At 43.7% G+C, this 24,060-nt stretch overlaps 2 protein-coding genes across 2 annotated transcripts in view; one reads left to right on the top strand and one right to left on the bottom strand.

Annotated features, from left to right (window-relative positions):
- Positions 1 to 24,060, bottom strand: part of LOC134438025 (disintegrin and metalloproteinase domain-containing protein 19-like) — a 257,510-nt gene that overhangs the window by 124,542 nt on the left and 108,908 nt on the right. The window contains exon 4 of the mRNA XM_063187613.1: positions 22,991 to 23,034. Coding sequence (XP_063043683.1) covers positions 22,991 to 23,034 — 44 coding nt within the window. The remainder of the gene's footprint in view (positions 1 to 22,990; positions 23,035 to 24,060) is intronic.
- On the top strand, positions 6,345 to 9,261 carry LOC134437638 (uncharacterized). Its single transcript, XM_063187123.1, has 4 exons — positions 6,345 to 6,432; positions 6,707 to 6,763; positions 7,328 to 7,771; positions 8,083 to 9,261. The coding sequence occupies exons 1-4, from the start codon at positions 6,430 to 6,432 to the stop codon at positions 8,272 to 8,274; spliced, it is 696 nt and encodes a 231-aa protein (XP_063043193.1). The 5' UTR covers positions 6,345 to 6,429; the 3' UTR covers positions 8,275 to 9,261.

The following is a 24,060-nucleotide window of genomic DNA, read 5'->3' as shown; positions in this document are numbered from 1 at the left end:
CACACACACACACACACACACACACACACACACACACACACACACACACACACACACACTACTACTACTACTTCTGCAATAAAAAGTAAAAAATAAAAGGAAGCTCGTCTGCCTGGATTAATGTGTGTATTTACGAGCAAGCACCATCCTTTATAGGCTATCACCACAGACACAGATCTCAGTGGCGTGACATGCGCCCTGACTGTGTTCCACTGGTGGAACGGTGTGGATTATGGGTAGAGGTGGGTATTGGTAAGGGGTTAACGATTCAAATGGGAGCATTAGCATCAAACCACAAGTGATCTCAGAAAGGGATTAAATAGCTACTTTGTACTATGGTAAATTTTATTTTAAAGTAGTTTTGATGATGTTTTGTTTGCTCCCATAGACTTTCATTGCTGTGCTTAATTTGGCTATGTTAAACTGGGCAATGCACAGACATAGACGAAAAATCCTGTTTTGTCATATTTTACAGGGACTTAACTACATGTACTGTTCTCCCCAACGCCTTGCCAGGTAAACAGTCAGATAACTCCACTCCACAAACCACGCAGACAAGTTCTTCCTTTTGACACTTTATGGCTTGTAGAAATGGGTAAAATAACGATGCCTTCAAGGCAACCTTGAAACTTGGTGAGAAGTGTTTACATTCTCAGGAACACACCAGTAATTAGAACACGTCCAATAGTTATGACGTCAGTCAACCTTGCACAGAGAATTACCTAAATTTGCCAGAAGGTGGCGATAGAGGACCAAAAATAACAGAAATAACACTTAACCTGAATTTCACAGTATGAAAATAGCACCAGTATGCATGAAACAGAACACTCCCCGCCTGAATACCCAAGGGGTTTCAATCATTCTTTCCTTTCCTTTCCTTAGTTGATTAAAAATGTCCTTTCCTGAAAATTAAATGAACTCATTAAACATTACATTCAATTGACCATGTTATCCTTTCTTCTTTTCCTTCTTCTACCTTTTAAAAAACAAAACAAAAACAAATCTACTTCTCAAAACATTAAACCTTAATAAGTCACTCAATTAATATCCGGAGGAAATAAGTGAGATCGGTTCGTCCATAGGCTGTCGTGTAGCTAGTCGCAGTTTGCGCCAGCTGCCCCAGGAAGTGTAAGACAGATTTGGACTCTGCCCTACCGCTGCGAGTCCTTCTGGTCAAAGTAGCCAGACGGAGGGGAGCGTGGGCCTAACCTCCGAGTCAGCCGTGATGCGGGTGTGAGCAGGAAGCAGTCTCCCCGCCATCCTCCTGTGCAGGGTCTGTGGTGTCTGCAACGCCGTTGACTTCCAGCGCTGGGCCAGGATGTAGCGCTGCAACATGCCTGTTGCTTCCACACTCTGTGCAGCTCACGTCGTCATTGCAGTCCTTTGCCAAGTGTATGGCTTTGCAGCACTTGTAGCACACTCCATGCATTTTCAAGAGTGCCTTTCTCTCCTCGTATGGCTTGTCTCGGAATCCCCGACACAGGTGTAGGGGATGGGGCTTGTTGTGAAGGAGGCAGTGGTTGGCTGGGTCCTCTCTGCTGGTGGGCCTATCTGTGAGAGGGGACTCAAAAGGAGTGAGTGGGGCAGTGGCGGTCACTCCAGTCTTGAGAACAGCTACGGCTCTCTGCTCCTCTGACCTGGCTGGTTTGCTATGACTAGAGAGTTCGTTGTTGGGGGGTGCCAGCATGAAGCTAGGGTCGTTGCGCATTCTCGCTTGCTGACTCACAAAGTCAGCAAAGAAGCTGAATGGGGGATAGGGGGCTCTGCGCTGTTCCTTGTAATTGAAACCTATTGTGAGCCACTTTTCTTGCAAGTGAAACGGCAGTTTCTGCACAATAGGGTTAACTCCCCGGGGTGTGTCTAGGTAGCCAAGGCCAAACAGTTCCCCATCAGCTTTGGCTGCCTGTATTTCCATCAGGAGGTCGCCCAGCTCCCTTAGTTTTCGTCCGTCTTTGCTCTGTATCTTGGGGAAATCTTCCAATCTCTTGAGCAGAGAGTTTTCAATCACCTCTGGTGCGCCATAGTACTCATATAGCCGATCCCACACCGCCCTGAGCCCGTACTCTGGGTAATTCACATACACAGTCCTTATGCGCCTAGCGTGGTCAGCTGAGTCTTTGCCTAACCACTTCACAAGAAGGTCGAGCTGTTCGCTAGCAGATAGGTTGAGGTCTCCTATTGCATTCATGAAGGAGGCTCGCCAAGCTCTGAAGCATTCGGGATGGTCGTTGAACTGCATAAGCCCAGTGGAAATGAGCTCACGCCTGGCCATGAATCTAACAAAGTCCGACATTCCACTGTTCTGATCAGACTGTCCATTCGCAGGGTTGCACTGTTGATGAGCAGGGCTGTGTGGTTTTCCTGCTGGTTCTTGTTTGGTGTCCTCGTTTCCTAAATGCTGCCGTGCCATCTGTGAATGTGTGTGGACAGGGGACTGCCACTGCACACCTTGCTCTGCAGAGCCTTGCTGTATGGGTGGGCTGTGGGACTCTACCATTTCAGTTGGCCGTGTGTAAAGTGGTGCATGGTTCTGTCGAGGGGGCACTGTATTTGGACCTATGGTGTGGTAAGAAGCCACGGAAGCCTGCAAGTCTGGAACACCGTCTAGGACTACGTGCACCACTGGAGCGCTCTCACTCACTCCTTCAACATAGTCCTGGGTGCGTGCTAGTGAGTCATGGACTGGCACATCGATATCACCGAGATCCTGTTCTAATTCCTGTTGCACTGCCGCCTCTAACACATCTGCTTTGGCTGTTGCAACTGCAGCTCGTTTGTCAAGGCGAACTTTTTCCAGTGTAATTTCCAAACGCTTAGTTTCCAATTCTAATTCGGCCTGTTTAATTTTCAGTTCGTTCTCTTGTGCAGCGAAAGCCGCTTCCACCCTGGCCGCCTCTGCCTCTGCGCGAGCGTTAGCTGCAGCTAGTTTACTAGCTGAGGAAAAACAAGTCCTTTTATACGAACAAGAGGCGGTAGATCTTGTTTTTATCGTTCCTGAGTTCGAAGCCCTTTCTGCCATTTTAATTTAGTCCTTGCAGTGTTTACTTGAGATGACAATCCAGTTGTGGTGATTCTGTTGGGCGCGTAGCTCCCGCGTAGTCCTGTGATCTTTCAAGTGTGAAGATTAGCCCGCCGAAGACGTTATTTTACTGTACTGTTCTCCCCAACGCCTTGCCAGGTAAACAGTCAGATAACTCCACTCCACAAACCACGCAGACAAGTTCTTCCTTTTGACCCTTTATGGCTTGTAGAAATGGGTAAAATAACGATGCCTTCTTCAAGGCAACCTTGAAACTTGGTGAGAAGTGTTTACATTCTCAGGAACAGACCAGTAATTAGAACATGTCCAATAGTTATGACGTCAGTCAACCTTGCACAGAGAATTACCTAAATTTGCCAGAAGGTGGCGATAGAGGACCAAAAATAACAGAGATAACACTTGACCTGAATTTCACAGTATGAAAATAGCACCAGTATGCATGAAACAGAACACTACATATGATCAATTTCTTGAAATGAGGTGGACTGTTCCTTTAAAACAGACGAGAGGGTCAAGTAGCTATACCAAAGACTCTCTATTCTGCATTTAGATCGTCTCCGGCTATACTAGACCTATGGCCACAAACAGCATCAAGAGCTACAAATGACATCACAAGTCTCTCACGAGTCCCTTTTGAGTTGTTTCAAGCAATCAACAGTTTGCACGCAAGTCTCTGCACGAGTCTCTGTTCAGTGCTTACTTTTATTCATAGTGAAATCTACATAATGTTGTAGGCTACTTAATATTCGATCTCTCTCTTTTTAAGGATGTATGAATATTCATTATATGGATACAGTATTATTATGACATCACACCAGAACTGCTGTATGAAAAAGAAAATGAATGTGAATGAGAGAGATACTTGAGACAGCAGAGAGAAGCCTTTAATGCCAATGAAAGGATGTGATTATTCATCCAGTCACGGCCGTGATTACTACAAGGAGAAGGCCCAGACCGAGCGCTGCAGCGTGCTTGTCATGCCTGGCATGCCTGCCGTAAGCTATGGACGACTCTACGCCATTCAGCCCCATTCTCACTGCCCTCAGAATGCTCTGGCCCATTCTCAATGGCATCATCAGACTGATTCAGCCCATTCTAGTCTTCACTGACCTCATAATGTTTTGCCTCATTGTCACTGGCTTCAGTCACTTACTGTATATTCATCATCTCATTCCTATTGATTTGGTTAGGAATTTGTCTTATTCGTATTGGCTGTCGGGGTCAGGGGGTAACTGCATGGGTACAGGAAGCGGTTTGACATTGCAATCAGAAGTCAAAGGCTGCCGAGTTTTAGCCAAGCCTGTGTGTGTGTGTGTGTGTGTGTGTGTGTGTGTGTGTGTGTGTGTGTGTGTGTGTGTGTGTGTGTGTGTGTGTGTGTGTGTGTGTGTGTGTGTGTGTGTGTGTGTGTGTGTGTGTGTGTGTGTGTGTGTGTGTGTGTGTGTGTGTGTGTGTCTACATCTGTGTCTGGTTAACAACCTCAAAATGACCCTGCAATTAACAACACCGCTCGCTGCCTCAGACACGCTCAAGCATACATTCACATGCTGTATGTGCTCACACACCCACACATACATATAAATGCACGCACCCACACATGCATATGCACACACACATGCACAGGCACACACACACGCACACACAGAATAACAAATAGCAAGCTGAAGGCCCACCCGCCAGCTAGCTAGGAGCAGTGAGCAGGTTCATGTGGAGAGCAGCAGCTCAAAGCCTCTCTGTCACACAGCCAGACGCATGCCATAACCACCGGCAGCTAATTCCCCCTCATATTTATATTTTCCTTTGTGATAAAGATGGAGAGACAAAGAGGGGGCACCAGCGACTGCTAATTATTCAGATATTTCTATTTTTCTTTGTGATAAAGACAGAGACAAGGAGAATGGCAGCTTATTCCTCTCATATTTCTCATTTTCATAGTAGTAAAAGTACGGAGCCCAGGAAAGACCACATCATATCTTCTTAGGGGTTGTCAAGAAAGCGTTCTCTCACTTTGTAAAATGTGCTCTCACTTTATTAAGTTGTGCGAGTGTGATGAATAAATCTTAATTGCGCAATAACGCAAGCACGTTTTTACGTGTATAATCGTGGCCACACTTTATTAAATGCTGCTCACAAGATACAAAGTGTGGGCATGACTTCAGTAACTCGAGTCTACGTTTTAGGTAAAGTTTCGCACACTCTGTTTACACGAACGCACGTTGTAATAAATCAAGAAAGAAGAGAGGGAGGGGAAGAGAAGAGAAGAGAAGAGAAGAGAAGAGAGTGGCGAATGTAAGTGATAAAAGGGTGAAAGGAAATTGATAGGATTCTGTCGGTACTTACAAGTACTTAGGAGTGCACCTTGACAATAAGCTGGACTGGTCCACAAATTCTGATGCACTTTACAGGAATGGCCAAAGCAGGCTCTATTTCCTCAGAAGGCTGAGGTCCTTCAATGTCTGCAGCCAACTTCTGCTTATGTTCTACCAGGGTGTCATGGCCAGTGTACTATACGCTGTGACTTGCTGGGGTGGAAGCATTAGGAGGAGAGATGCTGGACGCCTTGACAGACTGGTGAGGAAGGCGGGGTCAGTGGTGGGCATGGAGCTGCAGTCACTCACCTCAACAGCTGAGAGCAGAACATTGAGCAGACTGGAGTCTATTATGGACAATCAGCAACACCCCCTTAACGCCACCTTCACTAACCAACTGAGTCTGTTCAGTCACAGACTCCGTGCTTACACCTGCAGGACAGACAGGCTAAGGAGGTCCTTTGTTCTTTGCCCATTCAACTTTTTAACAGTATACAGAAGGACACTAAGAAGGACATCATTATTGGGGATTGGACTGCCTGAGATGCCAGAGCTGGCCCAGATCTGGAACCTCTTGGCGTGTGTGTGTGTGTGTGTGTGTGTGTGTGTGTGTGTGTGTGTGTGTGTGTGTGTGTGTGTGTGTGTGTGTGTGTGTGTGTGTGTGTGTGTGTGTGTGTGTGTGTGTGTGTGTGTGTGTGTGTGTGTGTGTGTCTGAGTCTGTGTGTCTGAGTCTGTGTGTCTGAGTCAGTGTTTGTTTTTATGTAGCTACTTGACACTTGAATTTCCCCCTGGGGATCAATAACGTTTCTCTATTCTACTCTACTCTACTAATAATGGATACAGTATCATGACATCACACTAGAATATATCACAACATTCTTTCTAAAAAGGTGTAGGGATATTCATTCCATATGGATACAGTATTATGACATCACAGTAGAAAATTGTCTTGCATGATGTCACAACATTCTTAAAGCCCTCAAATTGCTCAGAGTGATCATTAGTCAACATTCAGAGGCAACAAAGAGATGATCTCATGTCTTATCAATTAACTTTCATTCTTACGTCACGATTTCATTGAGTATGGTATGTTACACAGATTTTTTGAGATATAACAATAGTTAACCTATAGAAAATCATTGTAATATAGGCAACATTATTCTTTTTTTTTTAGTTGTAAAAATGTTTAAGTCAAAAAGTTACATTTGATACAACCACTACAGTGTAGAATACTCATTTTATATTATGATACATATAAAGATATGGGTGGATTTTATCAGCTCTTAGTGTGTTACATTCCTTATAATAATTTCCTCACTGATAATCAGGCTTGACCATAATATGTCTCTGCGTCATTCAGTTTAGAATAGTGGAAGCAAGGAGATGCCTGTCATGGCCAACTGTTTATCCTGTGAAGGTAAGTGATGATGTCCTTTACATTACAATACATTCACTGTAGCAAGTGCGGAGAAGAGACAATTCTTTAGCCCCACGTTTACCTGTTAATCATATTGTAAAGTCGACAGTTCTCCACCCCTATTTTCTATGTGAGACCAATGTCATAGTGTGCTTTGACCAAAACCCATGCCTAAACCTAACCTGTCAGAAAATAAATGTTTGGGCACTTTCTTTCTAGTTTTGACAGTAATGACAACATAGGCAAGAAACAAATGTCATTCAAGTCTAAAAACACAGGAGAAGAAATATTAGCCTTTACAATTTGATGAATTGAGAAATTTCCGGCTTCACAATTAGGATGAGTGGACATGCTGTATGTCTGGGGTGGAGAACTGTCCACAATTCAGGATGAGAAATCATGAATGACTCATCAATGTGCACAGTACTGTACATTTCCTAGTGTTAATTCAACACTTAGTGAGTAAAATGAGGCTATGAGTGTTTAAATAAACTCTTTAACACTGCAATATGTACTGTGTAATCATTTTCCTCATGAAGTTCTCCTCTCCCTCTTTCCACTTAGGTCCATGAGTACTCTGTACGGCGATCTGTGAGCCTGCCACTGCTGGTGGATGGTGTGGAAGATTGTCAGCCACGCTACCATGGAGCCCAGAGATGCCTCTCTCCTGCTCTCTCCATCTCGTCGTCATTGGCCTCATCTGAGGACTTTATGACCGCATGCAGTCGGCTGTCTGCATGCTCTTCCTTCGCTCTGTCCCTCAGCAGCTCCTTGGAGTCCATTTCTGCATGCAGTCGGCTGTCTGCATGCTCCTCTCCTGCTCTGTCCCTCAGCAGCTCTTTGGGCTCCGAGGCCCTCATGTCCGCCCGAAGTGAGGTGTCTCCTACACTCTGCCCCTCCCCTGCTGTCTCGCGAGCCTGCACCCCTCTGATGGACCCCGCCATGATGCGCCATGCAGCACTTTCCACCAACTCTGTGTTTGAAGTCACACTCAGCAAACTGTGCAAGGTACAAGTCAGACTGTATTCATAATAGAAAGAGAAGAAGTCCGCACACAATATTCCAGCTCTGCTTTGCAGGTTCATTAAAGTCATACAACGTTTCAACTCAGTAGGGTCTTCATCAGGCACCCAGGGCCCATCTGCAATTAGCACCTATGGTCTGACATTAGACGCAACCCCTCAGGGGTCTAATCCTTTGCTGTGGCACGTTTCTGTGCTAGACAGTATTAGAAAAGTAGTCATAGTTAGGGACTTGACTTTGCATATTTGAAAACTTCCATGTGGATTAAAGTATAAATATTTTCCCCATTCTCTCAGATGGAGGCATGCAGAGAGGACAAAGCCTCAGCTCAGGGAGAACAGGAGGAAGTGAATGAAGTGGAGGAGAAGGAGAAAAAGGAGAAGAAGAAGGCAGGAAGAATGAAGAGATGGAGAAGGGCAGTGAGGAGGGTAGGCCATTTCTTCTGCTGCTGCTGGGGGAGGAGAGTGGAGGAGGAGGAGGAGAGATGAGGAGGAGGAGGTGGAGGTGGAGGAGAAGAGATGAGGAGAAGGAGAGAGATGAGGAGTAAGAGAGAAGAGGAGGAGAGAGATGAGGAAGAGGAGAAAAGAGGAGAGAGATTAGGCAAAGGAAGAGGAAGAGGAGGAGGAGGAGGAGGAGGTGGAGGAGAAGAGATGAGGAGAAGGAGAGAGATGAGGAGTAGGAGAGAAGAGGAGGAAGAGGAGGAGAGAGATGAGTAAGAGGAGGAGGAGAGAAGAGGACAGAGATTAGGCGGAGGAAGAGGAGGAGGAAGAGAGAAGAAGACCCTTGAGCAGGCGTTGGTGGACCAGGTGGAGCCAAGGCATGCCGTTGGTTCGAAACAATTCCAGGTTGCGAGCGTAGCTCAGCCCCCTCCTCTCGATCTCTGTGCAAATCTCAGCCGTCAGGCTCGCTGTGGAGCACCAGGAAGCTGTTCGGCACAATCCTCATGCAGTAGCGCTTCGAGGGGTCCGTCTTCCGGAGGAGTGGGAAGAACTTTATCTTCAGCTCCCCCATGCCCAGCAGCAGTCAAGCAGTGACGTCATGCCCGGCGTTGACCACCACCAGCTGCTTGCCCCGGGCGAAGGTCATGGACATGGGGTGGGAAACCTTTTTCATTCAATGGGCCACTTCAAATTCCTACAAGGGCCGTGTCTGCCCAAACTGAGCTGTCTCCTACGCCCTGCTGTCTCGCTGGGGAGCTTGGCATGATGAGGAGGAGGAGAGATGAGAAGAAGGAGAGAGATGAGGAGGAAGAGGAGTAGAGAGATGATGAGAAGGAGAAATGAGGAGGAGGAGGAGGAGGAGGAAAGAAGAGGAGAGAGATTAGGAGGAGAGATGAGGAGGAGGAGGAGGAGGAGGAGGGGGAGGAGGGAGAAGAGGAGGAAGAGGAGGAGGAGGAAAGAGATGATGAGAAGGAGGAAAGAGATGAGGAGGAGGAGACCAGAACACACAAGACACACACACACACTACTACTACTACTTCTGCAATAAAAAATAAAAAATAAAAGGAAACTTGTCTGCCTGGATTAATGTGTGTATTTACGAGCAAGCACCATCCGATAGGCTATCACCACAGACACAGATCTCAGCGGCGTGACATGCACCCTGACTGTGTTCCACTGGTGGAACGGTGTGGATTATGGGTAGAGGTGGGTATTGGCAAGGGGTTAACGATTCAAATGGGAGCATTAGCATCAAGCCACAAGTGATCACAGGAAGGGATTAAATAGCTACTTTGCACTATGGTAAATTGTATTTTAAAGTAGTTTATAAATACATTTGATGATGTTTTGTTTGCTCCCATAGACTTGCATTGCTGTGTAATTTGGCTATGTTAAACTGGGCAATGCACACACATAGACAAAACATCCTGTTTTGTCATATTTTACAGGGACTTACATACATATGAGCAATTTCTTGAAATGAGGTGGACTGCTCCTTTAAAACAGACGAGAGGGTCAAGTAGCTATACCAAAGATTCTCTATTCTGCATTTAGATCATCTCCGGCTATACTAGACCTATGGCCACAAACAGCAGCAAGAGCTACAAATGACATCACAAGTCTCTCACGAGCAGAGATGTATAGTAACAAAGTAAAAGTAACGAAGTACTGTACTTAAGTACTAAACTGCAGTATCTGTACTTTTTGAGTAATATTTTTTTCCTCATACTTTTTCCTCGTACTTTTACTGCACTACATTTTTCTGATGAAATTAATACTTTTACTCCGATATATTTTTCATGTGCTGCTTTCGTTACTCGTTACTCCTTTCTATGCCCGAGCGCTAGATGGCTCTGTCATCACCAGATATGATGGAACGTGTTCATGGTCAGTGGGCGATGCAATGGTAGGGAAATAAAAGCAGATCGCATTCTCGCGCATGTCTTTTGGCGCGGTCAGTGACGCTCAGTTGGCATTGACACTGGCATGTTGGCAAGATGGATGAGGTAGACAAGGTATCGCCATCAACATCAACGACACCAACCACCTCACATTGCGGCGAGGAGGAGGAGGATGACGGCTGCCATCCCTGGCCCTATTTAGATCAATGTTCTCCTTTGAGGGACAAAAAGAGAATTCATTTTTACAGTTTTTGCCGACTGCTTGCACACAATTTGCAAAATTTGGCTCATAGAGTCAAAACTCTACACACAAGCCAATTACTCACAACACTTTGAGATAAACCCATCACATATATGGCAACATGAAGCTCTGCTATAAAAGCATAAACATTGCCATAAAAACCTTACAATCTTTTGTCAAAACCTCACTTTCATGTCAAAAGACACACAAAAGCACCAAATGAGAAAACAAATTAGATCAACTTTAAAACAGTTGTCTGCTTTATACAAAACACAGCAGTCTTTCTTTTTGGAGCAGTCTATTCAGTCTCACCGAATGTACATTTTCACAAGACCCCAAAATCCAATACTGTACATTACAAAGCACCTTACAGCACCTTATAGTATACAGGACATTAAACCGAAGCAAAATATATCTCAAACAGTACATCACTCTAAATACAACAGTGTGTAGGTGAGCTTATGTACCTTTTTTGTGTATTGGTTACTGTATATTCACAAATTTTCAAACATCTAAATATGATATAAATATGGGGTTACGTCAACTGCTGTAATGACAATCATCAATGACAATCAAGTCAATATAGGCTACTTTGTTTGGTTATGAGGTATGAGGTATTCACAAAATACAGTACAATACATTTTCACAGACACACTATGCAGCTGACATCTACATGACATCATCAAAACTATATCATGTTCAGTCAGTTTGCTCAAGTGGTCTTGCTTGGTTGTGTTCTGAAAATGACACTATTTCTACAAACTATCATGTTCACATTACCTAACTTGTGATGATGAAGACAAAAGGCTACTCTTGGCAGCATGTATCAGGCTAGGTTTTACAGTATGTGAGTCAGTCAATGCCATACTCCATATTCTACACTTTAGTACCATTGTGCTATTCGCCTTGTTTAGCATACAAGCAATCAAAGTAAAACAAATAAATGCAAAATAAAACAAATGCAATGTAATATAAAGCATGCAACTTTGTAACATGGCAGAAGAGTGTTCAATTTTGAAAGCATGTGTTTTATTGTCTGTGTCTAAATCTTGTCATACATCAGTGTGTTTTGTTTTTTTAACAGATGTGTTTTCACAATGACACTCTGAGATTTTACTTTTGAACAAAGTGTCTTGTGTATGAAATTGTGTGTAGACAGCTGGAGTCTGTGTGTTGCGTAAAGGAGCAAGTGCCTTGCTAAACTGGTATGAAAGTGTAATGCTTACTTTTGTTTAAAGTCAAGCAATAAGTGTTTAAGTTATGCACCAACAACTTAACGATATGCTACTTTGGTTTAAGCATCTGCCTATAGTGTTTAAGCAGTAGGCAAAAACTGTAATAGCAAACCATAATGGTATTTGCACTTCACAAGAGACTTATTGTAGGCCTACAGAGCTCTAATAAACCAAATGGTATTCAAACTTTTGACTGACTTTTTTTCCCCCCATTTTTTTTAAATGCAGTACTTCTACTTCTACTTCTACTTTTTACTCAAGTAGCAAAACTTGCAATACTTCTACTTGCTTTACTTACAGTATTTTCCTACTGCTTGAACACTATAGGCTGATGCTTAGACCAAAATAGAATATTGTGAAGTTGTTGGTAACATAACTTAAATACAGTGTGCTGTACCTTAAAGGGGTATGCCACTATTTTGGGGCTTACTACAGTTAAAATCGTTGGCTGGGGTTTATAAAGGTGGTAAAGTGTCTTATTTTTCATGTTAAGCGTTGTCTTGATTTAAGACAAGTTAAAAGAGGGAATATGTCGCTAAGCTAGTGAAAGTCAATGTATCCGTGTAGCATTGTAGCATGCTACATGGATACATTGGCTTTCACTAGCTTAGCGACATATTCCCTCTTTTAACTTGTCTTAAAGCAAGACAACGCTTAACATGAAAAATAAGACACTTTACCACCTATATAAACCCTGGCCAACGATTTTAACTGTAGTAAGCCCCAAAATAGTGGCATACCCCTTTAAACAAAAGTTCTGCTTAACACTGTTGTAGCAATTCAGCAACACACATTTTGCTTTATGCTACACACTTGCTCATGGTCACTGCACACTTTTTCCTTCATAAGACACTCCATTAAAAAATGAACACTCATCATATCATTGGGAAAACACATCTGTTAAAAAAACAAAACACACTGGATGTATGACAAGATTTAGGCACTGATAATAAAACACATGCTTTCAAAATTAACCACTATTCTGCCAGTTACAAAGTTGCATTCTTTATATTACATTGCACTTATTTTATTCTGCATTTACAGTATTTGCCTACTGCTTGAACACTATAGGCTGATGCTCAGACCAAAATAGCATATTGTTAAGTTGTTGGTAACATAACTTAAACACAATGTGTCCGTACCTTAAACAAAAGTTCTGCTTAACACTGTCGTAGCAATTCAGCAACACACATTTTGCTTTATGCTACACACTTACTCATGGTCACTGCACACTTTTTCCTTCATAAAACACTCCATTAAAAAATGAACACTCATCATATCATTGGGAAAACACATCCGTTAAAAAACAAAGCACATGGATGTATGACAAGATTTAGGCACCAACAATAAAACACATGCTATCAAAACTAACCACTATTCTGCCAGTTGCAAAGTTGCATTCTTTATATTACATTGCACTTATTTTATTTTGCATTTATTTGTTTTACTTTGATTGCTTCTTTGCTAAATTCACACCTTCCTACACTCAAACAAAACGACAAATATCACAACGGTACTAAAGAGTAGAATATGGAGTATGGCATTGACTGACTCACGTTCTGTAAAACCTACCCTGATGCCAGGAGTAGCCGTTTGTCTTCATCATCACAGGTTAGGTAGAACATGATAGTTTGTAGAAATACACATAATAGTGTAATTTTCAGAACACAACCAAGTAAGCACTTGAGCAAACTAACTGAACATGATATAATTTTGATGATGTCATGTAGATGTCAGCTGCATATTGTGTCTGGAAATATATTGTACTTCGTCACAGTAAGAATACCTCATACCCAAACAAACAAAGTATATTGACTATGTTTTTCATTACAGCATGTTTACGTCAACCACATATTTATATCATATTTAGATGTTTGAACATTTGTGAATATACTCAATGCACAAACAAATGGTCCATAAGCTCACCTACACACTGTTGTGTTGAGAGTGATGTACTGTTTACAGTTTTTGCCTACTGCTTAAACACTATAGGCAGATGCTTAAACCAAAGTAGCATATCGTTAAGTTGTTGGTGAATAACTTAAACACTTATTGCTTGACTTTAAACAAAAGTCAAGCATTACACTTTCATACCAGTTTAGCAAGGCACTTGCTCCTTTACGCAACACACAGACTCCAGCTGTCTACACACAATTTCATACACAAGACACTTTGTTCAAAAGTAAAATCTCAGAGTGTCATTGTGAAAACACATCTGATAAAAAAACAAAACACACTGATGTATGACAAGATTTAGACACAGACAATAAAACACATGCTTTCAAAATTGAACACTATTCTGCCATGTTACAAAGTTGCATGCTTTATATTACATTGCATTTGTTTTACTTTGCATGTATTTGTTTTACTTTGATTGCTTGTATGCTAATCAAGGCTAATAGCACAATGGTACAAAAGTGTAGAATATGGAGTATGGCATTGACTGACTCACGTACTGTAAAACCTAGCCTGATACATGCCGCCAAGAGTAGCCTTTTGTCTTCATCATCATATGTTAGGTAATGTGAACATGATAGTTTGTAGAAATAGTGTCAACACAACCAAGCAAGCACTTGAGCAAACTGACTGAACATGATATAATTTTGATGATGTCATGTAGATGTCAGCTGCATAGTGTGTCTGTGGAAATGTATTGTATTTCGTGAATACCTCATACCTCATAACCAAACAAAGTAGCCTATATTGACTATGATTGTCATTACAGCATGTTGACGTAACCCCATATTTATATCATATTTAGATGTTTGAAAATGTGTGAATATAACCAATACACAAAAAAGTACATACGTAAGCTCACCTACACACTGTTGTATTTAGAGTGATGTACTGTTTGAGATATACATTTTGCTTCGGTTTAATGTCCTGTACTGTAAGGTGCAGTTTTGTAATATACAGTATTGCATTTTGGGGTCTTGTGAAAATGTACATTCTGTGAGACTGAATAGACTGCTCCAAAAAGAAAGACTGCTGTGTTTTGTATAAAGCAGACAACTGTTTTAAAGTTGATCTAATTTGTTTTCTCACTTGGTGCTTTTGTGTGTCTTTTGACATGAAAGTGAGGTTTTGACAAAAATTTGTAAGGTTTTTATGGCAATGTTTATGCTTTTATAGCAGAGTTTCATGTTGCCATATATGTGAAGGGTTTATCTCCAAGTGTTGAGAGTAATTGGCTTGTGTGTAGAGTTTTGACTCTATGAGCCAAATTTTGCAAATTGTATGCAAGCAGTCGACAAAAGCTGTAAGTACAACACATTTTGAATACTTTTGTCCTTCTACTTGAGTAAGGTAAGGAAAGGTTACTTTTGACTTTTACTCAAGTCATTTGACAAGATGATACTGGTACTTCTACTACAGTACACTACTTTTCTCCAGTACTTTATACATCTCTGCTCACGAGTCCCTTTTGAGTTGTTTCAAGCAATCAACAGTTTGCACGCAAGCCTCTGCACGAGTCTCTGTTCAGTGCTTAGTTTTATTCATAGTGAAATCTACATAATCTTGTAGGCTAGTATTCGATCTCTCTCTTTTTTTTAAAGGATGTATGAATATTCATTATGTGGATACAGTATTATGACATCACACCAGAACATACTGTATGAAAAAGAAAAGGAATGTGAATGAGAGAGATGCTTGAGACAGCAGAGAGATGCCTTTAATACCAATGAAAGGATGTGATTATTCATCCAGTCATGGCCGTGATTACTACAAGGAGAAGGCCCAGACCGAGCACTGCAGCGTGCTTGTCATGCCTGGCATGCCTGCCTTAAGCTATGGATGACTCTAAACCATTCAGCCCCATTCTCACTGCCCTCAGAATGCTCTGGCCCATTCTCACTGCCCTCAGAATGCTCTGGCCCATTCTCAATGGCATCATCAGACTGATTCAGCCCATTCTAATCTTCATTGAGCTCATAATGTTTTGCCTCATTGTCACTGGCCTCAGTCACTTACTGTATATTCATCATCTCATTCCTATTGGTTGGGTTAGGAATTTGTCTTATTCGTATTGGCTGTCGGGGTCAGGAGGTAACTGCATGGGTACAGGAAGCGGTTTGACATTGCAATCAGAAGTCAAAGGCTGCTGAGTTTGAGCCAAGCCGCCTGTGTGTGTGTGTGTGTGTGTGTGTGTGTGTGCGCGCACGTGCATGCGTGCGCGCATGTGTGTGCGTCTGCATGCATGCAGTATGTGTGCCATGTTTGGTGTGGGCGCATGCATGCATCTGTGTCTACATCTGTGTCTGGTTAACAACCTCAAAATGACCCTGCAATTAACAACACCGCTCGCTGCCTCAGACACGCTCAAGCATACATTCACATGCTGTATGTGCTCACACACCCACACAGACACACACCCACACATACATATAAATGCACGCACCCACACATGCACATGCACACGCACACACACATGCACAGGCACACACACACGCACACACAGAATAACAAATAGCAAGCTGAAGGCCCACCCGCCAGCTAGTAGGAGCAGTGAGCAGGTTCATGTGGAGAGCTGCAGCTCAAAGCCTCTCTGTCACACAGCCAGACGCATGCCATAGCCCCGGCAGCTAATTCCCCCTCATATTTGGGTGGGAGACGTCTTGTTTTTTCGTAACATTGGTTTAAAACCTACAAAACTGTTATTTTTCCTTTAAAAAACAAATGTCAATGAAAGAAGATGTGATACATTATGTTTCATATTACTCTTAGATGAGAAGAAACATTTTTGTTAAGATTTATGTAAAGGTTTATGTGTCAAATATCCTGCGGTGTGACTGTAACATTAATGAAACTTGGAATATAATATATATATAAATTAACCAACAACATTTGAATAATGTATGAAGTATTTGGCATGATTGCATAAATATTAACTTCATATCAAGATATGTGAATGTGAAAAAAACTCAAGACAGTAATATTAACTACAAGTTCAATTTCGTAACACAAATTGCGTCCTGTGGGGTGACATGTATGTCAATGTTTGTGAAAGGGCAGCTGCAAGGCCAACTACAAGGGTCTTAAAGGATAGTTCCGGCGTAAAATGAAAGTTTCACCATCGCTTTCCCATGCCACATAATGTATCTAATGATGAGCCATTCTGGGCAATGCCGCGCCGTTATGGAGTTAGCGAATTTTAAGCTTTTTGGCGAAATACGCAGCCAATGCATCATGGCGGGGCCAATTATAGGCCTATTATTTTCTGATGTTTCCCCGCTATAAACAACTTAAAAAACGACACACTTCATCACAAAGGTCTCGTCAATCAAACCGAGGCACAGAGACGATCATCGGACCACACTGGCCAGTGTTTTCAGAGGTGTCTCACTGTTGCAACTCTCTGACCCGGATGCAGGCTACTCAATCAGGTGGCTAGGTAGGCTAAACATGGTCCGCGGTTCATACACCGACTGCGACCGTAAAATGAAAAGCTGGAACCCCGACCGTTTTCACCGACGGCCACTGTCTAAACCAGCCATATTACGGGAATGGCTAATAGCATCAGAAGTGGACAAAACTGACATAAAAACCCGGAGGGATCGCGACTACCGTGTGTGCAGGCAGCAGATTTGAAGAGTTGTATGGAGAGTATGGACACACACTCCCAACTGAGATCACTCCCGGACGTGTAGCCCCAGGTGGTTTTATCACTCCCAGACGTTCGATCAGGTAGGCAGACTACTCTTACAAAGTAATTACAACACGGTATAATATAACATGGATTCAACCTTGTAATAACACACCACTGGTGGTGTACTACATTCCAGCCCTCCTCCGTTGCGTAATGGTCCATCTGACCTCGCGCGCCCTGGTCAATTTAGTGTCTACTTCACTGAAACTACTCTAGCATGCTTGACATCAACCACATCGAATGCCAGGTCGCACAATTTCACAATTTCACTTGCCATCCCGCGCTAGTTTGTTTTGACAGTTTATTTATCTCCTGTAGTGGGCTACATTTACTGCACCTGCCTTCCCAAAACAGAGTGCTTGCTGGCAAAGACGCGCGGTGTTGCAACCAGTTCCACAGATTCACAGACACTCAAGATTCATGAGCCAGACACATTTACACATGTTTCTCTCTCTTCAAACATACCTCCATAGCCATGCGCCTTTTTGGTACAGCATTCATCTTTAGACGGTTTCGGTTAGGTGTTCCATCTCCCTTACTCTTCTTGTAGTCATCATCCTCGAAATGCTCCCTCCATACACGGTAGTAGCGATCCCTCAGGGTTTTTATGTCAGTTTCGTCCACTTCTAATGCTATTAGCCATTCCCGTAATATGGCTGGTTTAGACAGTGGCAGTCGGTGAAAACGGTCGGGGTTCCAGCTTTTCATTTACGGTCGCAGCCGGTGTAAGAACCGCGGACCATGTTTAGCCTACCTAGCCACCTGATTGAGTAGCCTGCATCCGGGTCAGAGAGTTGCAACAGTGAGACACCTCTGAAAACACTGGCCAGTGTGGTCCGATGATCGTCTCTGTGCCTCGGTTTGATTGACGAGACCTTTGTGATGAAGTGTGTCGTTTTTGAAGTTGTTTATAGCGGGGAAACATCAGAAAATAATAGGCCTATAATTGGCCCCGCCGTGATGCATTGGCTGCGTATTTCGCCAAAAAGCTTAAAATTCGCTAACTCCATAACGGCGCGGCATTGCCCAGAATGGCTCATCATTAGATACATTATGTGGCATGGGAAAGCGATGGTGAAACTTTCATTTTACGCCGGAACTATCCTTTAAAGACTGGCTCCTAACCAGTCAGTACCTCAGTTATTGGAGAGTGCTGTGGATGCTTAACCCTCAAGCGACCGGCCTGTTTTTACGACTAATCTGACCGAGCGGGGTCATTTATGACCCCAAGGAGTTTATATAAAAATACCATTATATAAATATTTTTTTGGGGTTCATTCAAATTTATTTACATCTTGCACCACTTGTCCCTCATCTAAAGCAAAAAAATGTGAATTTGAACATTTTATTGATTTGCTAAAAATTAGTCAAACTTATGTAACCCTTAAAAGTTGGTTACCAACCATAAGACACTCCAGTTCAGACGAGGCGAGGAGACACGGGTTACAGTTCGAGTTGAATGTTTATTTCGGCTGACCACAACACTTACATCTCAAAAACAATCCCTGAGGTAAAAACTGACTTGCCGGTTCCGGCAGGTCCCCCTATCTAAACGTCCCCCCTCCTTAACATTCCAAAAGGGAACCCTAATCAATAACGGTCCAATAACAGAGTACACCCATAGCAGAACACTACAACCATATTGTGAACATAAATAACACAAAATAAATACATATAATATGGAAAATAAAACACACATATAAATATTATTGGATGTGGAATTGTACTGTTACAGTCTTCCCCTCCTACAAGAAGAAACGTCCCCGTTTCAGACCATACACAGTCCAGCATCATATAACCTGAACAACCCCAATGTTCGGCTCATACAGAAGAAACAATCATGTTGCCCCCTTTTTTTTCTTCTTTTTTTTCTTGGAAACAGAAGAACCAAGGCGTTGGATAGGAAGCAACTCTGTTTTTTTGTTTTTTTCCATAGGCAAGACATTGACATTGCTCAACATAACAAAAACCAAACAAACAAAACAAAGAACACCAATACAGGATACCACTACAGGTGTGTGATACCAGTAACCCTGCCCAGGGAGAACTGTACCTGCCATGGGTGTGTGTGGGAGTGTGTGTCAGGTGTGGTGGCGTGTGCATGTGTGTCTGCATGTGTAGGATTGAGCGGGTGGGTGTGTGGCTGTGTGTGTGTGTGTGTGTGTGTGTGTGTGTGTGTGTGTGTGTGTGTGTGTATACGTGCATGTTTTTTGTGTGTGTGTGTGTGTGTGTGTATACGTGCATGTTTTTCGTGTGTGTGTGTGTGTGTGAAGGTGTTTTGTCAACTAGGACATAAACGTCCCAAGCCTCACAGGGGGCTTAACCACGCGCCCACTTCGAGTAGTTTGAAGAGGAGGAACGAGGGAAGACGACTCTCCCGGCTGCGTAACTGGCATTACGGGAGATCGAGAGGGACTGGGCGGAGGAGTAGGGTGAGGGGTTGATGGCGTAGAAGCCGGAGGGCTCGGTTGTATGACAACCTCAGGCAGGCCAGCCTGAGCAACAGGCTGAACTGGCACGTAAGGTGGAGTTGGTGGCTGAAATGGCAAGGACCCCGATAAGGCCGTTAAAGTAGAGGAGGGCAGAGCTACCATAGGGTGTGCAAGTGGCTCGGATAGGGCAGGACCAGTAGGTTCAGATACAGGATCTCTGAGGATACCACTAAATGACTTGAGACGGTTGTGGTGCACCACCCACCTGCGTGACTGAGGGTGTTTTGGGTCAGTTATCTCATAAGTCACCCCGGGATCGTCTCCTTTGTCAAAACGCCTTAAGATTTGGTATGGGCCCTTCCATCTTGGAGCTAATTTGTTGTGTTTTTGAGCAGGGTCATCCAAGAGAACTAAGTCCCCCTCTTGGTGAGGATGAAACGACACTCGTCTATCGTACTGCCCTTTCTGCTTCAATTTAGCAGCCAAAGATTTATCTGTGGCATCACTAAAAACATTGGAGAGACGCATGCAGAGATCTTGAGCATATGCTCCTGGGGTACTCGGAGCTGATGCTGACAGAGCAGGGTTCCAGTTTAATGACACATGAACAGGTAAATGTGGTTCCCTGCCGTGTGCAAGGAAGAACGGCGAGTAACCGGTGCTGGAGTGCACACTCGAGTTGTAAGCGAGCTCTACCTGTGGTAAGTATGTATCCCATTCGCCCCCACGTTGGTGTATATATTTCGCCAGCTGGTCCTTCAGTGTCCTGTTAAATCTTTCAACCATACCGTCGGTTTGCGCATGATACGGTGAAGTCCTGATCTTTACAATTCCTAACGACGCACAAAGATGTTTTATAAGGTCAGACTCAAACTGTCTGCCTTGGTCGGTAAGTATGGACTCGGGCACCCCGTGTTGGCGTATGTAATGCTCAAAAATGCACTGAGAGACTGTAGACGCGCGCTGATCCTTCATAGGATATAAATTAGCGAAGCGGGTGAAAAAGTCTACGACTGCTAGGACATACTTATTACCTTGTGTCGTCACTGGCAGCTCGGTGATGTCAGCTGCTATTTTCTGGAATGGTCTTTCTGCATGTATAGATTGCAAGGGAGCCTTCTCATGTGGTGAGGGCGAGCTGCGGGTTTGACAAGACAAACAGTCTGTACAAAATTTGTTTATGTCCCTTGACATGTAAGGCCAGTAACAAATCTGTGTGGCTCGCAAAAAGGTACGTTCTGCTCCCAAGTGTCCACTAAACTGGTCACCATGGAGCCACTCTAAGGCTATGGGGACGAGGACTTCTGGGAGCACGACTTGGTATGAGACTGGCGAGTGGGGAGTTAACTTTACCGTCCGACACAGGACGCCATTATGGACCACGAGTTTGGGAAATTCGTGCCACAACTTCCGCAGGAGAGGGGATGATCGCCTGAGCCGACCTAAGGGTGGCCTCTGTCTATCCCCCTGTAACCATGACAGAGTGGTGCATAGATTAACATCAGCTTGTTGTCGGGCTTTCAGCTCTCCTATGTCTATGGCCAGGGTAGCCTGAGTGTCAGGCAGGCTAGGGGGTACGGCACTCTGCTGTTCCGTCGGAGTACAGGGTTCCCACTCTTTTTCAAAAATCATTTTCCAGGATATTTCCAGGACATTTCCAGGACTATTTTTGGATAATTCAGGACGGATATTTAATCCGTCAGACCCACAATTTGGACATACAGCGACACACAATGCATCTTAGAGACAATGTGACTTTAAGGTTGAAATGAGTTGTAATGAATGAGTACAGTGTGTTAGGGAAGAGGGTACGTCCAAAGACGTCACAAGAGCATAGTATGGCATGGCCACAAGGGGAGTCACTTTCTTCTTCTGCAGTTAGTACTAAGGAGACAGGAGGGATTACATTAAACACTGACAACTGGATCTCCTCTCTTGACCAATTTTGCGAAGTTACAGAGTTCAGATTTTATCCATTATGGCGTTGCACCCACTGACCATGAGCACAGTGTCTTTAAGCAATGTCCTCGGACTACACCTAACCCAATGCATTTTCCATTGAGTGATACGTCTTATCCAATGTACATTATTTGCTTAGTACTGGCGGCAAGGTAAAATGCAAAGCCACTACCGCCAGGGCTGGAGTGTGGAACAGGTCATAGGACATAGTGAATTTGTGTCATCTGTAATTAAGGCTGAATGACAGCTGTAATTTAACCACAAACTGAACATTGACGACAGGACATCCTATTTTGACCGGGCCGGAACTAGCAGCAGCTCCTCGCACCCACAATGCAATTCAAATTGCGGAGTTTCCAGTGTCACAATTTTTATCGATCATGGCCTTGCATCCACTGCGCATGGTGTCCCCGGGCTACGCCCCCGTACCACACCGTGGCCAATGCAATTCCCTGCGAATAAGCATTCTTATCCATTCTATGTTCTTTGTCCAAAGGTATTGACCTGGGTTGCGGTTGAAGATCACCAGCTGTCCCGCTAGTAGGAATCTGCTGGAGCTTGGCGACCACACCCCTATGTCAAATTTCTCTAGCCCAGCACGTGCAGCCTCTGTTCAATTGAAATGCTTTCTGATCCACAAAACGTTTATTCGGAATTAAATGAAAGTGCAATGTAAACTCACATTAATGTCACATTATCTCAGAAATTAATACCTTAATAGTCTCTCTCTTATCGCAAAAATTAGTGTACTTGGATTTAAATGAATTCTCCACAAGACTTGACTTTGACTTTTTTGCTCACCAACCATTGTGGGCAGTGGTTCCTGTCTTTCTGCAAGCCAGTTTTGTTGCCAGTTTCTTTTCCCCTGGAATATTCTTGCATACAAACAATTGATGCGACTACTGTGATATGTCACACCAAAGATCAAACTAGCTTTCAAAGTGGCTAGTGAGACTGAAAGCTCTGATCTCCAAAAAAGATAGCAGTACAATTTTTTGTAAGGAAGTGCTAGCACTACCTATTTGTAGGCCTATTATGACCGTAAGCAGGTTTTCGAGAGATATATAACGCCATGATATCAGCTAGCGACTTTTCAGCAAGCCAACTAGCGACTTCTAGCGACTTTTGGCAACACTGAGTCAAAGAATATGACTGTGTATAAGTGCAATCAAAGATGGCAACCTGACCAAACTGCGTGTGTGTGTGTGTGGACAATAATGCATTCAATAGGTGGATATAAATTGAATCGTCATGTCTAGACTCGGAGAAGAGTAAAAATTATACCACAAACAAAATCGGGAAAAAGTTGAAGGGAAAAAAATCCAGGACAAATATTTTTTTTCCAGGACATTTGGTGAATTTCCAGGACTTTCAAGGACTTGAAAACACATCTCTAAATTTCCAGGTTTTCCAGGACGTGTGGGAACCCTGGGAGTAGGGACAGAAATCGGCGACGCACCACTACCCAGGACACACTGAACCACGGTAGTGCTTTTGTCAGGTGACCCAGGCCTTCTAGACAACGAGTCAACATTAGCATGCTGTCTCCCCTCCCGGTGTATGACAGAGAAATCATACACATCCAGCTCGAGCAGCCAGCGCGCACGACGGCCTGTGGGGTCATTATCGACGGTGGCTTTCCTCAGATTAAAAAGGGGTTTATGATCGGTGACGATGGTGAACGAAGTACCAGACAAAAAGTGTTTGAAGTGGCGAACCGCCCAAACTATAGCCCAATACTCTCGGTCGTACGTAGACCATTTCCTTTCCGAGGACGATAGCGTGTGACTGGCGTAGGCGATCACACGTTCTTTCCTATCCTGCCGTTGGGCCAATACAGCGCCTATACCGTCCTGAGAAGCGTCAGTGTATAGTAGGAAAGGTTGTGTGAATACTGGGTACACAACGACCGGAGGGCTTGTTAAGGCATGTTTGAGAGATTGGAAGGCATCTTCACACTAAGTGGACCAACGAAACACAACACCCTTCTGAGTAAGAACATGGAGAGGGGCAGCTAGGTCTGAAAAGCCTTTAACAAAGCGGCGGTAGTACGAACAAAGCCCTACGGATGCACGCACCTCGGTGGTGGTCCGTGGGGTAGGCCAGTTACGAACCTTGTCAAGAATTTTGGCGTCTGGTTGCAGGCCCTCACTGGACACGATATGCCCGAGGAACGAAACTTCCTTGCAAGCCAGGTGGCATTTGTGGGGGTTTAATTTGAGGCCTGCGGCACGGAAATGGTTGAAAACCTCCTCCAAACTACCCAAGTGCTCAGCGAATGTTCGACTAAATACGAGAACATCTTCTAAATAAATAAGACATGTTTTCCAGTGCAATCCTCTGAGAACGAGCTCCATGAGCCTTTGGAATGTAGGGGGAGCATTTGTAAGACCCATGGGCATGACCTTGAATTGATACA

This window comes from Engraulis encrasicolus, chromosome 21 (assembly GCF_034702125.1).
Source record: "Engraulis encrasicolus isolate BLACKSEA-1 chromosome 21, IST_EnEncr_1.0, whole genome shotgun sequence".
Lineage (NCBI taxonomy): Eukaryota > Metazoa > Chordata > Actinopteri > Clupeiformes > Engraulidae > Engraulis > Engraulis encrasicolus.
This window is presented reverse-complemented; position numbering and strand designations above follow the sequence as displayed.

What these genes read in the sequence shown, in the direction of transcription:
- LOC134437638 (XM_063187123.1), top strand. An exon ending in CAACTGTTTATCCTGTGAAG is followed by an intron (nt 6,764 to 7,327) that starts GTAAGTGATGAT and finishes CTTTCCACTTAG; the next exon opens with GTCCATGAGTACTCTGTACG. An exon ending in CACTCAGCAAACTGTGCAAG is followed by an intron (nt 7,772 to 8,082) that starts GTACAAGTCAGA and finishes CCATTCTCTCAG; the next exon opens with ATGGAGGCATGCAGAGAGGA.